General features: G+C 47.9%; 2 protein-coding genes across 5 annotated transcripts; one reads left to right on the top strand and one right to left on the bottom strand.

Moving 5' to 3' along the window:
* Positions 1-120: 120 nt before the first annotated feature.
* Positions 121-13,800, bottom strand: LOC121975498 (ABSCISIC ACID-INSENSITIVE 5-like protein 5). Of its 4 annotated transcripts, none has more exons than XM_042527189.1 (5): positions 13,641-13,800; positions 12,370-13,369; positions 1,144-1,215; positions 568-597; positions 121-324 (listed from the first exon to the last, which is right to left on the bottom strand). In XM_042527189.1, the coding sequence occupies exons 2-5, from the start codon at positions 13,354-13,356 to the stop codon at positions 250-252; spliced, it is 1,164 nt and encodes a 387-aa protein (XP_042383123.1). In that variant the 5' UTR covers positions 13,357-13,369; positions 13,641-13,800; the 3' UTR covers positions 121-249. The 4 variants fall into 4 exon arrangements, with proteins under 4 accessions (XP_042383123.1, XP_042383125.1, XP_042383126.1 ...); XM_042527191.1 differs by having other exon boundaries at positions 13,624-13,721; XM_042527192.1 differs by having other exon boundaries at positions 13,519-13,697.
* A 1,852-nt stretch (positions 13,801-15,652) lies between these two features.
* LOC121975499 (heat stress transcription factor B-4c-like) lies at positions 15,653-17,394 on the top strand. The gene is made up of 2 exons (XM_042527193.1): positions 15,653-16,399; positions 16,484-17,394. Exons 1-2 carry the CDS (start codon positions 16,124-16,126, stop codon positions 17,189-17,191), a joined length of 984 nt encoding a protein of 327 aa, XP_042383127.1. The 5' UTR covers positions 15,653-16,123; the 3' UTR covers positions 17,192-17,394.
* The last annotated feature ends 276 nt before the right edge of the window (positions 17,395-17,670 follow it).

The following is a 17,670-nucleotide window of genomic DNA, read 5'->3' as shown; positions in this document are numbered from 1 at the left end:
GTTAATATTTACTAGAGAAAAATTATCTCGAGTTTGACAGCGATACAACCTCTTTTTTTTTAAAACAAATAAACTGAAGCACATTAATTGGCGGAAAATAGTGCCACCAAAGAATAGATCTACAACATAACATAAGAAGCAGTTTAGTGAAATCATTTTTGACAAACTCCATGCCAATATACACAAATACCCTACAAGCTAAAGTCTGACATATACTGATACAATTTTCAGGGAATGCCATGGTAGGTTCTACCATGGACCTGTTTGTGTCCTCCTCAAGCAGCGTTTCTTTGGTTCATTTTGCTGGTTCATCATCTGCAATATCTGTTATGACGAAATAAATTAGTACACCTGTACAAAAGAGCTAATGCAAACTTTGATGCGCATAACAATGAGTCTCAGTACCGCACTCTAGTTTCTTATGCAAATTTATCATTTCATTATGTTAAATTATAAATTTTTGTTTTACTTCTACTCATACAACTTTGATTCTAATTGCTTACAATATCAACATGTCAGTAATATTAAAGGATGGAAACATAGATCGGAATAATAAGAAGGATTTACCTGGTTCTTCTGTATCTCCATCATCTCAGCCTGAAAAGGAATAAAAAACAACAAAACTTAAATAATATCCAATAATCATCTCAAAGGTACATCAGAGTGCTACAAAATCTGACTTGTGTAAGACGCAATTTTCCACATGCTAAATCTAAATAGGCACTACATCAGTGCCTATGTATATGTGCAATGCAGCACAGCTAAAACAGACGATACAGTTACCTATCCCCATCAATGTTGGTACGTATTAAGTTATCAGGCTCAATCGGCTATTTATTTCGCAAATCTCACCTCAGTTTCACTTTGACTGATAAATGACAAAGATAATAGACATCAACCAGCTAAATTTTCTAGTTTTGCAATCACTAATGAAAATTACATCAAAACAGTATTCAATTTGAGCACCACAATGACCTCAGCAATTCAGATAGTTGCATAAAACTTGTAAATAAGGTTGGGTAAACACACATTTGACAGACAAACGACAAGGCAATGCTGTTGAAAATTTGAGAACATAGAAGAGAAAATCGTGATAAAAGACAGGAAGAAATGTAAGTCTTGAAGTGGTTCCGTGAAATGCACCTGTTTTTCCTGCAATTCTTGGTTTTGCTCTTTCAGTTTTGCTATTTCTGCTTCCAATTCCATAGTATAAGCCTTAATCCAAAACATAAAGATTGATAAGAATTCGGACGAGAAAATTTAGAGTCAAGCTAAATAAGGGCAACAAATATAAAGAAGAAAGAATATCCAGAGCTTCATTTTTGTTCTCCATTTTTTCAATGGATAACTGTTGTTGCAGTCCACAAAAGGGCAGATAGCACAAAGCTCTTTAAACACGCTAACAACATGTTCATGATATCAACATAAAAATGTAAAAACTATGAAAAACACGTGTTCTAGATTTACTTTCCTTACCAAAGACTATAGTTGTTGACTAACTTACCAAAAAATTTCTGGAGTACTTCCTACTAAAAGGACTTTCAGTCTCCTCAAGGTATGTGATTAGACATTTTGTTTTTCTACTTTATACTATTGATTATCAAATTGATTTTTTTTATTTTTAAAAGAAGATACTGCGATGTTAAGTATCTATTAATGTATATTGATGCTGCGATGGAGGAAGGCTCATCTGGTACAGGGTCAACTATCAAGGGGGAGATCAAAATTAAGGTGGTCAACGTTTAGGTGTCAAAGGGCCGAACGGAGGACAATTGCAATGGCCGGTCGGGCAGTCAGGGCTCGACCGGCAGAAGACATGTCCGAGCAGACCTTCAGTCTAGCTCGGAATGATACGTAAGGCAGCCGACGCTCAATACAGAATAGTAAGACGCTGAGGGAGATCGGATAACTTGTCCGAACAGGGGAGGATAAGTTACTACACAGTCATCGCACGAAAGAGCAACTGAGGTTGCCAGATTGGAGGGCTCTTGGCCGAGCGGCTACCCCGCTCAACCAAGCAGCGGGACATGCCTGTGGACTGAGCGGAGTCACGACCAAGCGTTTACCCCGCTCGGCCAAGCAACATGACCACTGTAGTATCGCTCGACATCCTTTGGGAGATAGTGTCGCTGACACGAAACATGGTTGACAGACGGATCGTACAGCGGAAGCTTCTACTGTCTTGTCAGGGATATGCATGTCTTATTAAGGTATGTTGTCAGAGGTACTTTCTTGACAGATCTTTTCGTAGGACATATTGGAGAGCGTGACCATGTTTCGAGAAGCACGCACATCGCCCACCAGGGCTCTATATAAAGGGGGGATCCATTACCAGCGGAGGCACGCGCGATTACTGTGTAGTACTAGTTCTACTGTTGCTCCTCTACTTTTACAAGTTCCGGTGACTAACTTGAGCGTCGGAGGGCCAGCGCCGGGACCCCTTCCTTGGCTTGGCACTGACGTTACTTGTTTTGCAGAGCGGAGCGAGGTCCACATCTGATCAGCAAAGCCGCCATATCCCCAGCTTTCTACCTTCCCACTTTCGGATAGGATCACTTTGACGCCGTATGTGAGAACGTATCCTGCATCCAAACGAGAAGATGGAGGACGCTGGACGATTCACCACGATAACGCTGACACAATAGGAGCTCAACATACTGGTACAAACTGAGCGACCAAGATAGTAGAGCAGCAACAACAAGCGCGGGCCGAACGCCAAGCGCAAGAGCCCACATCATCAGCCGCTGGTTGGCCGGTTGAACACGGTGACCGAGCAAACCATATCCGCTCGGAGTAATAGCAAGAAGCCGGCTGACACGTATAGGAAAGCACCCGATGCCGCTATCCCCTTCCGCTGAGCACTGTTCATGACCCCATCGGAGGAACGGGACTGAGCGGACAAGAACTGAGGGTCTTCTTCAAATGATGCGCCCGTTCGAGACGCGAGGAAAGGGAAGACACCTAAAGAGAATGATTCACCCGAGCGGATCAATCAGCAATTTTCACAAGGGATTCTGAATGACCCTCTGCCAAGGCACTACACGCCGTTAGCGATCGGAAAATATAACGGAACTATCGACCTGGACGACCATTTGACCAAATTCGACAACGCGGCCACACTTCATGAGTACACCGATAGAGTGAAGTGTCGGGTCTTTCTCATCACTATCTCTGGGTCAACACAACACTGGTTCAAGAGGTTGCCGGACGGATCAATCCACAACTTCAAGGACTTCCGAGCGACATTCCTACACCACTTGCCAGCAGCTATCGCCATCAGAAGACGAGCATGCATTTATTCTTGCTGAAGCAGGGCCAGGGAACTATTGATGGCCTACATCCAGCGCTTCAATCAAGTGGCTATGAACATCCCAACGGTCTCTTCAAACGCACCTAGGGGCTCACCGAGGGCGAGTTATTCCGATCGCTCATTCGAAAGCCGCCAAGGGACTTCGGCCACCTACAAAAGAAGGCTACCGAATATATCAACGTGGAAGAAGCCCAGGCGGCGAGGAGGGAAACACCCACTGAGTCCGCAAGAGCATCTAAACGGTAGCAGTCGAGCAACCATCAACCCCCTAAGAGGCCTCGACCGGGAGGAGCCCAACCACACCATGAGCCTAGGACACATGCTGTGCAGCATGTGGCAGCTGGTCACCCAAAGACTGCAAAAGGCAAAGTATGGATGTTGATATTTTGTTCCTTCCATCAGTTGGTGACACACAACACACAGGACTGTTACGACCTGATGGCAATAGCTAGCCGGCTGGCTCCGCGGGGATATCGCCATCGATCCCCATCTTCTAATCAACGATCAGCTGGGCGAAGGGAGGAAGAAAGGACGACGGCTGAGCTGCACCCTCATCAATCTCAGAGGAAGGACAACCAGAGTCTAGCTCGAGCCTCTGTCGAGCGGAGTAGACCTTCAACTCGAGAGGAGGAGAACCAGAGTAATGCCATCCCGGGAGAGAGAAATGATTGCTGGTGGACCGACCGGCAGTGATTCCAACCGGGCGAGGAAGTCGCATGCTCGGCGACTCGAGATCCATGTTGTGGGTTGCAGCAAGGAGAAGGCCAAGGGACCCGAGATCAGCTTCGACCCGAGGGACTTAAAGGGAGTGAAGATCCCTTATGACGCCGCGCTGATCATCCGAGCGGTAATCGCTAACTACGTTATTCACCGAACCTTTGTTGACATAGGGAGCTCGGTGAATATCATATATAAGAAAGCATTATCAGTTGCAAATCGACCGGAGTGATTTACTACCCATGACTAGGGATGTAAATGAACCAAACGGTTCGCGAACTATTCGGAGCTCGATTCGGTAAAAAGCTTGTTCGAGTTCGTTCATTTATCTTATCGAGCCGAGCTCGAGCTCGAGCTCGATTTCGAGCTCGACAGTTTTATCGAGCCGAGCTCGAGCTTATGGATATTCGGCTCGTGAGCTCGCAAACATGTTCGTTTATAGGCTCGCGAGCAAAAAAAAATGAGCCTTAAAACGAATCTCAAACCGAGTCAAAAAACGAGCTCTAAAACGAGCCAAAAAAAACGAGCTCTAAAACGAGCCTTAAAATGTGCTTTAAAATGAGCCAAAAAACGAGCTCTAAACGAGTCCGAAAATGAGCCCGAGCTCGCTTAACGAGTTAGGCTCGTTAACTTTGATAATCGAACTAATAACGACCCGAGCTCAAACTGTTCGCGAGCTTGATAATTCTAAAACGAACCGAGCTCGAGCCTCGTAATAAAAGCTCGATTCGGGCTCGAGCTCTCACAATGCTCGATTCGAGCTCGAGCCCGAATATAACTTAAATGAGCCGAGCTCGAGCCTAATACTGTTCGGCTCGGTTCGGCTCGTTTACATCCCTACCCATGACGACTTCACTCTACTGATTTATAGGCAACGAAGTGTTGTCGATTGGCCAAGTCCACCTGGCCGTCTCGCTCGGGGAGGAGCCGCTAAAGAGGATAAGGACATCGGCGCCACCTACCAAGGCTAATGATTAAAGTGTTCCGTCGACAGATCGACCGTAACATGGGGGTATATGTCGATGACATATTAATAAAATCCCTCCGAGCTGCTGATCTTTTGCAGATATCGAAGAAGCATGCTAAACCTTAAGGGCATATGGGATAAACCTGAACCCAAGCAAATGTCTGTTCGATGTGAAGAGCGGCCGCTTCCTCTGATACATCATCACCGAATGGGGCATCGAGGCGAATCCAAGCAAGGTTAAGGTGCTACAAGACATGCCCCTGCCCGGCAGTTTGAAGGAGGCCCAACGGCTGACCGGACAGATCACCGCGCTATCAAGGTTCATCTCCAAGTCGTCCGACCGGAGTCCTCCGTTCTTCGAGGTGCTGCGCTGGGCGACGAAATTCCAATGAGACGCAAATGTGACAAGACGCTGAAAGAGCTTAAGAAATATCTCAACTCCTTGCTTGTATTGGCCAAGCCGAGCGCTGACGAGCTGCTCTGGATCTACCTGTCATCCACCGAGTATGCGGTTGGTTCAACATTAGCAAAGCAAAACGACCACGAACAACCTATGTATTTTTTGAGTCATATATTGAAATACGCAGAGTGCTGCTACACTTGTCTTGAAAAATTAGCGTACGCATTGGTGCTAGCAGCTCAGAGACTCCGCCCATACTTCTTAGTGCACCCGATCGTCGTGATGACCAACAACACCCTAAGAAGAGTCCTTCTAAACCCTGAGACGTCCGGACGGTTGATCAAGTGCACGACCGAACTCAGTAAGTTCGACATTCAATACCAGCCTTGAACGGCGATTAAAGCCCATTGCTGATTTTGTCACAGAGGTCCTGAACACCGAGCCAGATGCAATTTGAAAGATATACATCGACGGCTCGTCCACTCGATAAGACAGCGAAATCGACATTCTGTTGATTTCACCTCGGGAGTACCGGATGTAGCTGCCTGTTTGGCTGGATTATCAAGCGACAAATAATGAAGCCGAATACGAAGTCTTAATAATTAGTTTACAGGCAGCTTGGCACGTCGGAGCTACAAAAATCCTTATCCACTCGGACTCCCAGTTAGCTGCTCAGCAATTATCGGGAACGTTCGAAATAAGTAGTTCCCGACTCGAGCTGTACGCAGAAACCTTCGAAAAGCTCTAAGACTAATTTCCAAGAAGTCAATATACAGAAGATTCCCCGATCAGACAACCAGGCAGCAGGCGACTGACTAAGTTAGTTAGTTCATTATTCCCCGTCGTTATAAGCCAGCCGATCGAGCAGGTCTCACTGGTAGCACATATCAACTGGATGGAAGGAATTTCCTTTCCAAACGACTAGAGGACACCGTTGGTCGAATTCCTCCGATCAGGAAGCATACCGTCTGATCAGGAAGCAGCTCGTCTATTGAAAAAGAGGGTTGAACGATTTACGCTGATCAGGGACCAGCTTTATAAGCGGGCTTTCTCGAGGCCACTGCTCAAATGTGTGGGATCAGAAGATACATAGTACATTTTTCAAGAGGTACATCAAGGCTCTTGCGGAAGTCACTCGGGCGACCACTTGCTAGCCCGAAAGATCTTTCTGACCGGATATTTTTGGCCCACAGGACGCCACTCGAACAGTATCTACCTACCTGTCCTGCCAAAAATATCAAAGTATACTGTACTGACCGACTGAGAAAATGAAGGCGTCCACGGTATCTTGCCTGTTCGACCAATGGGGCATGGATATCGTTGGGTCATTTCCAATGGCGACCGCTCAGCGAAGATTTCTGCTCGTCGCCGTGGATTATTTTTCAAAATGGGTGGAAGCCGAGCCGTTAGCAAAAATAACTGAGCATATGGTCATCAAATTCGTCTGACAGAATATCTTATGCCAGTTCGGTATCCCCGCTGGCTTGTCTCAGACAACGGGAAGCAATTCGCCGGTCGAAGGCTTAGGGAGTAGTATGAAGGCTATGACATTTAATAAACTTTCACCTCAGTAGCTTACCCACAAAGCAATGGCCAAGCGGAAGTCACCAATCGGGAGATCCTTAGAAGTCTACGAGCTTGACTCAACAACGCAGGAGGCAGCTGGGTCGACAAGCTCCCTAACGTCCTGTGGGCTCTTCGCACAACTCTAAAGGAGGCGACTGGCATAACACAATTTCATCTGTACGACGTTGAAGCGTTAGTCTCTGTGGAAGTCGGTGTAGAATCCGATCGAGTGCAGCTCTTCGATAAGGGAAACGTCGAGCGACGACTTATGGAGCTCGATTTGGTGGACGAAATGCGGGATAAGGCAATCGTTCGGCTGATGGCATACCGACAGCGGATGAAGCAGAACTACAACCGGAGGATGATCCTGAGGTCCTTCCCAGTCGACGATCTGGTGTGGAAAAGAATAAAATCGATCGACGACATCACCAAATTCGAAGCCCTATATGTGGGACCCTAAGAGGTTGTGCAGAAGCTTCGCTCGGGAGCCTATTATCTGGAGGATGAAAACGGAAGACAGCTCGAGCGATCGTGGAACGCGAATCATCTCCAACCCTACAGGGTCGAGTGAGAGGTGCGTGAATAAATATAAATGCCTGTAAAAGTGCATGTATGACTTCTGGATGCAGGACAAATATAAATAAAATTACAAGTGTTCCAGACTCTTAAGCCAATCGACCAAGTTAAAAATCGAACGGCGACTATAAACCCTAAACTTCACCGATGGTTGAGCAGTGAACTTAAACTCTCGTTTATGTCAACAGTCGAGCGGCGACCTTAAACTCTCGTCTACGTCAACGGTCGAGCAGTGATATTAAACCCTCGTCGTCATCAACGGTCGAGCGGCGATCTTAAACCCTCGTCTACGTCAATGGTCGATCGACGACTTATACCCTCGTCTACCTCAACAATCAAGCGACGACCTTAAACCCTCGTCATCATGAACGGTCGAGCGGCGACCTTAAACCCTCGTCTACGTTAGCGGTCGAGGGGAGACCTTAAACCCTTGTCTACGTCAATGGTCGAGGATCGATCTTAAACCCTCATCGTCATTAACGGTCAAACGAAGACCTTAAACCCTCGTCTACGTAAGCGGTCGAGTGACGACCTTAAAACCTTCGTCTACGTCAACGGTCGAGCAACGACCTTAAACTCGTGTCTATGCATTTCAACTGGCGAGCGGTGACGTTAAGCCCCGATCTTCGTCAACAGTCAAGCGGCGACTCTAAACCCGAAGCTACAACGAAGAACGGCTAATTGATCGCTCTAAAGCTAAGCCTGCTATGTATTAAGATGATCGAATATAAAGTCGTCGCTCGAAGGGGCGATCTTCCATTAACACTTAGAAAAATTCTGAGTCATACAAAAAGAGGTCGAAGGAGCAATATAGAAAAAGGACTGACACCGCAAGAGTGGGCTCACTCAAGGTAATCCAGCACATCGTCGGGCAGCGAGTTAGTCATCTTGTCCCGACCGATGACCTTGTTTATCAGAGTGGTCAGGATATAGTCGCTGCCCCTCAGTTGGTCGAGTGTTCCGTCGATGGCAAGGTTGAAAAGACGGAGCGCCTGATCGGTGAGCTGGTCATTGAAGACGTCCGAGCGGAGGTAGTCCCTCTTTATAAGCTCGAACTCGCTGGGCTTTGCACCCTGATAAACTTTGAGGGTCGCTCGGGATGCTTCCAAGTCCGCCTCGCTCCTCATTCAAGGAGGCCCCCACTTCCTTCAAGTTCTGTGCCAACACCCGAAACTCTTTGTTCTTGATTTCCAGATCCTCTACAGCTCGGAGCTTCCTAGTGTTGGTCGAGTGGGCCTTTGCTTTGAAGGAGGAAGCTTGCTTGTTGAGCCTCGCGAGCTGCGTTGCATGCTCGACACTCTTCCCCTTCTCTGCCTCCAGCCACTCGGAGCTTCGCTGTAGGTTGGCCCTTAATTGGGCCGCTTCGGCGCTCATCTGCTCCAAGCGCGCCTGTGAAGTAGACGATTGGCCACTCGGAGCAAGCAGCTGCTGGACTTCGTGATCCAAATAGGCGAGTCTATGACACGTGGCCAGATTCTTTACTTAGAACTACAACAACAGGATAATGATAATCGCCGAACGAATAAAAAATAAATACAAAAGCAGCGTACATATCCCAGTGGACATCTGGGTGTGACTGTTGGCAAGCTCCCTCGGAAAGATGACCACCACATGGGCTCGGACATCGGCGCATATCTGTGCGAGCGACCCTTGGATCCGTATCTTCTAGTGCTTAGGAGTAAGGGACGTTGGGTCGTCTGCACTACGATACTCATCTGTCGACAAATGGGTGATTGTCGTTATTTGTCTCTACTGCTCGGGCCAGAGGGGTCTAAAGTCGCCCTGCCCGAAGACCGGGATGTCGGGACTGGTCAGATTTTGGACACTTGTGTCGCCGATAAGGATGGTGGCATGAAGGCGACCGGCGGCGCGCAATTATCCCCTGAGGCAACACGGACAACGAGGGTGTCCGATCGGAGGACATGGAAGCCGGAAGCTCTGCGACTCCCTGTTCAAGAGGAGGAATGGAGGTCTCGCCCTGCTCGGAGGAGGGTCGAGAGACGGCCGGTGTTGGTGTCTGTAAGGCAGAAGTCGCAGAACGGGAGGATGATTCCGCAAGGCGTCTCTTGCACTGTCGCAGAGGTTCGCCAGAAGTAGGTGACTCTGAAACGACCGTGATCGGAATCATCGACGACCGTTCGGGCGGAAGGTCCACTGAAGCTGCCGCTCCGCTAGCAGTCGTCTGGCTAGCTCCCCCTCTGCTCCCAACTCTTGTGTTCCCTCCTCATCGTCGAGCGGATCCTTATAGGAGCCGATCGACTACAGGCCACGACCCTCTAGCTCGGCCACGACCGCAGCGTTGATCTCTGCGTCCGCAAACTTGCACTTGCTGGCCAAACGTGCTCGCAACATGATTCGAGCTATATAATAAGAGGAAAAATCAGTTAGATTCAAAGATTGGGAAAAGAAAGGGCATACTTAGGCTAGACGGAAGCTTCGTGCGGATCAGACTCAAACCGAACACGTAGAGGACGCCCTTCAGCAACAACTTATGGATATGGGACTTCTGATCGGACAAGCTTGAAGCTGCCTAGAGACAGTCCGATCGACTTTTATAATTCTTGAGTGGTGGTGGGCTCGCCACTTCTAGTTGTCAGCTGGTCAGAAACTCTGGCCGCTCGAGAAGGCGAATGAAGAAGTAGTGGTCTCTCCAGTGTTAGAGGACGACATCTTATCAAAGAAGACCAAGCCCACTCGGGCTTGGAACAGAAAAATCTCCAGCTCAGACAGTTTCAGATAATAGAAATAATGGAAGAGTCAAGGAGTCAAAGGAATACCGTACAGGCGGAACAGGTCTACTACCCCGCACAGCAGCTGAAAGGAGTTCGACACTCATTAATTAAGGGAAATACGAAAATATTTACAGACTGTGAAGAAAAAAGGGTGAACAGGATCCGCAAACCGATGGTAAACTGGTCCCCAAAGAAACATAAAAAATCCAGTGGTGGTTCATGTGGTCGGTCAAAGGCAGAAGGAATGCCAACTTGGTAGCTAGGGGGAAATTCACAAGTGGATTCAAACTCTCAGCGTTGTCCCAGTCGAACCTGGACTCGATAGAAGTATACTAGAGTCTATGGACAGAGACAGGGGTTTGCGAGGAACCGACTATCGAAAACAAACTCAGCAAAAAACAACGGACAGATTGGAATAATAAAAAAAGAGGGAGCTTACAGGAAAGATTGCTGGAGAAGAAGAGAAGGTGAATCATCGCGGAGGAGCTCGAAGACGAAGGCACTCGAAATGAAGAAGATTGCGACGCACGCGAGATTTATTAACCTCGCGTCCAATCGACTTGAGCCATCTGATCCAGGGTTACAAAAAATTAGGAAAAAATCAAGCCATTGAATTCGAAAAGGCGTCTGTCACGTCAAACGTGGCGTGGCAAAAATGAGGACATGTGACGCTCAATCACTAGGAGTCATTAATGAGACTTAATTAGATATAGCCGTAGATATAGCCGCGTGCTCGGCTATAATGATCAGAGATTTACATAGTCTTTAAGAAATCAGAATGACGTTAGGACGTTCAGCCGAAGATGCGTAAGGAAAGGAGAAAGTTCGCCAGTCGTTGATCATCGTCCCGGCAGGGCACAGATAAAGGATTATCACACTACCGAACGATCGAGGCACAATTTGCTTTCAAAGGCGTGGTCCGAGCGGCAGATACGGTCCTAGCCTAGCGACACGAGCCGAACGACGAAACCGTGGGAGCCGCTAGAGACTCTACTGGTCCAGTCAGTCGGACTTGCAGCCTCTTTCGACTAGACTTGAGGGAGAAGCTTGTGATGCGACGATGGAGGGAGGCTTACCTGGCATAGGGTCAACTGCCAAGGTGGAGATCATAGTCAAGGTAGTCAACACCTAGGTGTCAAAGGGCTGAACGGATAACAATTGCAATGGCCGGTCGAGTAGTTAGGGCCCGACTGATGGAAGATATGCCCGAGCAAACCTCCAGTCCAGCTCAGGATGATACGTAAGACAGCCAACGCTCAATACGGAATAGTAGGACACCGAGGGAGATCAAATAGCCGGTCCCAACGGGGGAGGATAGGTTACTACACAGTCACCGCACGGAAGAGCAGCTAAAGTTGCCAGAGCGGAGGGCTCCTAGCTAAGCGGCTACCTCGCTCGGCGGAGCAGCGGGACCTGCCCGTGGACTGAGCGGAGTCCCGTCAGAACGACTATCCCGCTCGGCTAAGCAACGAGACCACTGTAGTATCTCTCGACATCCTTCGGAAGATAGTGTTCCTGACACGAGGCATGGTCGACAGACAAATTATATGACAAAAGCTTCTACTGTCTCGTTATGGATATACATGTCTTGTTAAGATATATTGTTGAGGTACTTTCTTGACAGGTCCTTTCATGGGACATATTGGAGAGCGTGTCCCTGCCTCAAGAAACACGTATGTCACCCAACATGGCTCTATATAAAGGGGGGTTCATCACCAACGAAGGTACGCGCGATTATTGTTTGGTGTTAGTTCTATTGTTGCTCCTCTTCTTCTACAAGTTCCGATGACTGACTTGAGCATCAAAGGACAATGCTGGGGACCCTTTCCCTAGCACGGTACTGAAGTTACTTATTTTGCAGAACAGAGTGAGATTTACATCCGATTAGTGAAGCCGTCACATCCCTAATTTTCCACCTTTCCGCTTTTGGACAGGATCATATATGTTAAATAGTACTGACTTATTATTGCAATAAGCTAGCATGAAACACCAGCAGAACCAAGAGAAAGCCAACATGCAACCATGCTAAAACAATATGAAGATTCAATTCAAGAAAAGGATATTTTTAAAGAACACAACATTAAGATCACAGTAAAATCACCTGCTTCCGTGCCCGAGATCTAGCAGCTGATTCCCTGTTTTTGATCATCCTCCTTTGTCTCCTCTCCACAACTTTTTCGATAGCCCCACTGGACTTCCTTCCCCTCACCCCGCCACTGAACACATATGGAACAGGCGATACAGAAGACATATCCCCATTTCCCTTATCAATTCCATCAGAGGGCAAAGGATTCATGGGCGATCCTGATGCCTTTGCGACTCCTGCGGTACCAAGGCCAGCCATCCCGGTCATTCTGTTGCGCAAGCTGGCATGACTAAACCCATCAAGCCCTCCACTTGCCGTCCCCAGTGGGTTCCCCAAGTCCACGCCAATTCCCAACGGCATGGTAGGCTCATATAGTCTCGTCATCCCCAAATTGGAAGCTAAACCTTGAGGAATTGGAGCCACCAAGTTTCCATTACTTCGGTTTGAACCCTGATTGAATTCCAGAGTAAGAGCGGAAGAAGCTTTTTGTGCCGACAAATCGCCAAAACATATGTTGGTGCTGGTACTTCCGTTGCCCGCTGGCATCTGCAGCGTCTGCGACGGCGGCAGTTCCTCTCGCACAACTCCAGCCCGCACCAAGAACTCCTCGAGCGTCATCTCCCCGAGGGTGGGTTGTCGTGGGACTTCCGCGCCGCCCGCGGAAGGCCCCTGGGTCGACGAATAAGGTCCGACGACGTCACGCCACACCTCGTCTACAGTCTTCTGACTGAGGGTTCGGGGTAAGGTCAGTGAGCCCTGCCGCTGGATGCCGGACCCCAAGCCGCCGCTTGCCTCACCAAGGGCCGTGGTCATGGCGTATCCCTCCTCGGCCGTCCAGATGTTCTTGAGCAGCTCATCCATGTTCATCGACCCGAACTCCTTCCCGATCCCACCGAGCGTGCTCTGGAACTCGTCGAACGTCAGCGCGTAGATCGATCCCTGTCGCGTCAGAGGCGGCGCCGTCGCCTCTCCGACGGATCCACCCATGGCCCTAAAATTCATCGCTCCACAACACCTACAATCCCACCCAAAAGTTCAAATCAAACAGCAACATATAAAATTCTCGACAAAATCAACCAAAATCCTAGCACAAACTCAAACAATCCGGCAGCGACCACACTCCCTGCCCCCAATATTTTACACGAATCATCATCATAAACTAACCCCCAATCAAATCGCGCTTGCCAAAAATAGCAAATCCCTATCCAAACTTTTATAATCTCCCAAGAAAAGCGCGATCGAACGAGATGAGAAGAGAGAGAGAGAGACCGGAGAGGAGAGGGGACCTGCTTTTTCTTGGTACGTGTCTCCGCTGCTCGCTCGCTACGGCGGAGGTGACCCGCGGCGTGGTGGACGGCCAGGTGTCGGATAGCAACGGTGCGCCGGCATATAAAAAAGAGGGGGCGTCACGTTTGCCGTTGGTGGCCTCTCGAGACGTGGCGCGCTCTGGCGGACGGGGCGATGGCCGTGGGGTCACTCGAGCCACCCAACGTGCCGCGTTTCTCAGCCGTCCATTTCCACTCCCCTGGACGAGAGGACCATTTGTACGGCCCGATAAGCACGCGGAGTTTTTAATTGTGAGGGCGATGATTGCCGCGGATGAAGCGGAATAAGTCTGCGTGCCTGACTTTTTTTAATCTTTTTTCTGCGCCCTAAGATTTTGATCCGACGGTCGAAAAATGGGAGGGAGAATTTGCACGTGATTAATTTAGTAAAATATTACTCACACTTAGATTTCATGTAGCATCTATAGGAGTCCAAGATTATTTTTTTATATATAATTTAGGGTCGGCCATCAAACAAATTCGGAAGCGTGAATGATGTTTTTCCATTACACCACGATCCAAAGGCAAGTCAAAGATTTACTTTTAGTTTGAGAATTTAAGATTGCTGATTCATTTAGTTCTTGTATTTTAGACATTAAAATGAAAAATATAATGATCCATCGAAAATAACTTATAGAATTAACAATGACTACCATCCTATTTTTTTTTAGAGAAATTGCATTATTTTTTTTATTTATTGTAAATCTTTATGTTATATCCATTTCATTTTGACTTTTTATGACTCTTTTTTCTAATTATTGATACTTGTAAAATGTATATTATAAAAAGATATTGTAAGAGACAATCTATTTTTCAAATAATGAAGTTCAATTTTTATATAGGATGATTTTTTTTCATGCATCATGTATTTTTTGTCATTGTGAATATGAAAGAGCATTACTAAATAGTTAGAATTTGACCGGCTAAAATATCTATATGCACGTATATACCTGAGTATTTTAAAATATCATATGTAAATATTAATTATATATATATATTATAATTAGGAATAACTATCCAATAAAATTTACTGAATATGAAATATTACGGTTGGTTTCTCAATCCCTCGTTATATGTGCTTGGACGAAGTCCATTAATTTATCTTCTTTTCAGACGGTAGAAAATCATCTTGAGGGGCCGCTGAGGTGCAGCCAGTAATATGCCTCTGCCAATCAAGGCGGGAAAAGAGAGGTGTTTGTTGGATTCTGGAAATTAGAATCAAATCTTCTCCTTGCTGACGTGGACGGCAACGCTGTCAACGCTCTGCTCAGTTTTTTGTTTTGATACTGTGCTACTCACTGGAGACAAGGTGAAATTGTCCACTCAAAATAATGGCTCTGTTTCGGTTTCTTCGTGCATGGCCATCGCCCCGTTTGATCCGTGGATGTGCAGTGTTCATTCATACGCCAAGGTCTGTTGGTGCCGTGCAATTAATATTTGAGAAGGTCGAAAGATAAAAAAAAAGAAAGAAAGATAATTTTATTTCATGTCTGTTTGCCAACGGAAGCCACGTTCTGGTCCTCATGTCATTCTGCTATAGTCAAATGCCGAAACTGGGATGTCAGATTCTTAAATGCATGAGCTTGTTGCAGCAGTGACGCAGTGACAGTGGAGGAGGAAAACGAGCGACGAAGAAGAGATAGATAGCAAGGAGAAGAGAGGCTGGGAAAAGTAACTCTTTTTTTTTTAATCATTATTATCTCTCTCGAATCCTGACCTTGGAATATAAACAGGCATCTCATCGATAGGGTACCGGAGAGGAATCAATAGCAGGCATCCCTCGGGACCTGCAATTACTGCTGGCTGCCTATTGCACGCTCTCTCTTCTCCAGAACTCGCCTTCCTTACATGTTCCGCGGCTCTGCAACCATGCATCTCGCTATCCTCCAAAGAGAGGTTTAAAAAATTGGAACTGGTGTTAGAAAGTGGCAGAGATGCGTCCGTAGGCTTGTCCTCTCCCATCGGTCTCGTCGAACTCCGTGTTACTTTTGAAACGAGTCGAGTCAATTAGAGACTCAGGGAAAGGTATCTGCATCGCAGATTTGAGGTACAGAAGAAAATACGAATACATTAGATTCCATGGCTGATGTGTGTCTTCTGCCACATCGATCATAGCCAGCCTTTAAGCATACAGGAATCTAAAGACCAATGATAATGGTGGACTGGTGGCACAAATTTATGAGCTTTGGAAATGTAATAAATTTAGTAAGCTTGTAGCGAAGATGGCAGAGTTGGAAGCGGAGGAAAGAAAAACAGGGGAGGAAGCGATTGTCACGGGTTCATATCGAAAGTTGAAGCTAAAACCTCGCCCCCTTTCTTCAACTGTCTCTCATCCTTCTCTTTCCCCGACGCCGGACCGACACATATTCCTCCCGCCTTCTTCCTTCCTCGACACAAGCATCGAGGCGCCTCGGAGCCGGAAGCATTGATAATACGGCGAAGCCATGGCGCACTCTGTTGTGTCCAGCGCGATGGAGGGGTGTTGGGAAGGCGCGTCGGGAGGGGAAGTGGCGGAGGCGCACAAGCCGGTGCCTGCGCCGTTCCTGACGAAGACGTATCAGCTGGTGGACGACCCCGCGACTGACCACATCGTGTCGTGGGGCGACGTCCAGGCTTCCACCTTCGTGGTGTGGCGGCCGCCGGAGTTCGCCCGCGACATTCTTCCCACCTACTTCAAGCATAATAACTTTTCTAGCTTCGTCCGGCAGCTCAACACCTACGTACGCGATCGCATTATTAATGCTCGGTTGATGTTAAATTTTGTGATTTTTTTTGGATCGCTGATGAGATTATTTATGCGGCAGGGGTTTCGCAAGGTGGTGCCGGAGAGGTGGGAGTTTGCGAATGAGTTCTTTAGGAAGGGGGAAAAGCACTTGCTCTGCGAGATCCACCGCCGCAAGCCCTCTGCTACATCGCCGTCTCTGTTCCCGCTCTACGGCAGCCACCACTTCGACGAGTACGGGCTTGACTGCTCACCCGTCTGGCAGCAGGACGTCGCCGTCCCCGCTCCACCGTCGCGGATACTCCTCATCAGAGGCAACGACGTCGGCGCCGGCGCTGCTAATGCTGGCGGCGGGCATTCGACGGCAGCGTTCGCGTTGGCAGAGGAGAATGAGAGATTGCGACGGAGCAACGCGACGATGATGTCGGAGCTGGCGCACATGCGGAAGCTCTATAACGACATCATCTACTTCCTGCAGAACCACGTCCTCCCCGTGGCGCCCAGCTTCGCGCGGTCACCGGCGGCCGCTCCCCTCCATGGATGCGGGAGCCCCACGTCGAGCAGCTCCCTCACCATCGCAGAGGGTCTCTCGTCGCCTCCGCCACCCTTCCAACTCGAGGAAAACTGCGTCGGCCAACCCAAGCTGTTTGGAGTCAGGCTCGGCGGATCGTATTCTAGTAATAAAAGAGTGCTCCATCTCCATGATCCACAGCCATCGACGTCGCCCACCACAAGACCGCGACTGTTCGACTTAAGCCTCAATCTCACATCGTCGAAGTCTTCGCCCTGAACACGATGCCAATATAATTCATCTCCGATCGAGTAGGAAGTTTTCTCGCATTGATCTCAAGTTCAAATTGATGTTCTCTTTTGTGGATCACCATGTTTAGCCTTCAGTTTTTCTCACGATCTATTTGCATTTGAGAGATTCTGTATATTATCGACCTCAACAACCTAATTATCGACCTTAATAATGAGCTTAATTAGTACTTAGAACAGGAGAAAGTGGTCAAAATCCATCGTCTCCAATTCGTGGGAAGAACGTGATAGTTCTCAGAGATTCCCGGTCCTCTTGCTGTTGCGTCTGCAGGGTGGACCACGTGAAATGATAACAAATAAACCTTGTCGGATGGGTTCATGAAACGGCAGCGAGCGAGCTAGCAACCGGCTCCTCCTGCACTAGCTGCACGAGGATCTGTCGCCGGCAGCTGCAAGCAGCGAGAACAATCAATGACCGTGACTCCGAGGACGTACACAACGTCGACATGT

The sequence above is a fragment of the Zingiber officinale genome, chromosome 4B, assembly GCF_018446385.1.
Source record: "Zingiber officinale cultivar Zhangliang chromosome 4B, Zo_v1.1, whole genome shotgun sequence".
In the NCBI taxonomy this organism is placed as follows: Eukaryota; Viridiplantae; Streptophyta; class Magnoliopsida; order Zingiberales; family Zingiberaceae; genus Zingiber; species Zingiber officinale.
Note: the sequence above shows the minus strand (reverse complement) of the source record. Positions and strands in the feature narration are given on the sequence as shown.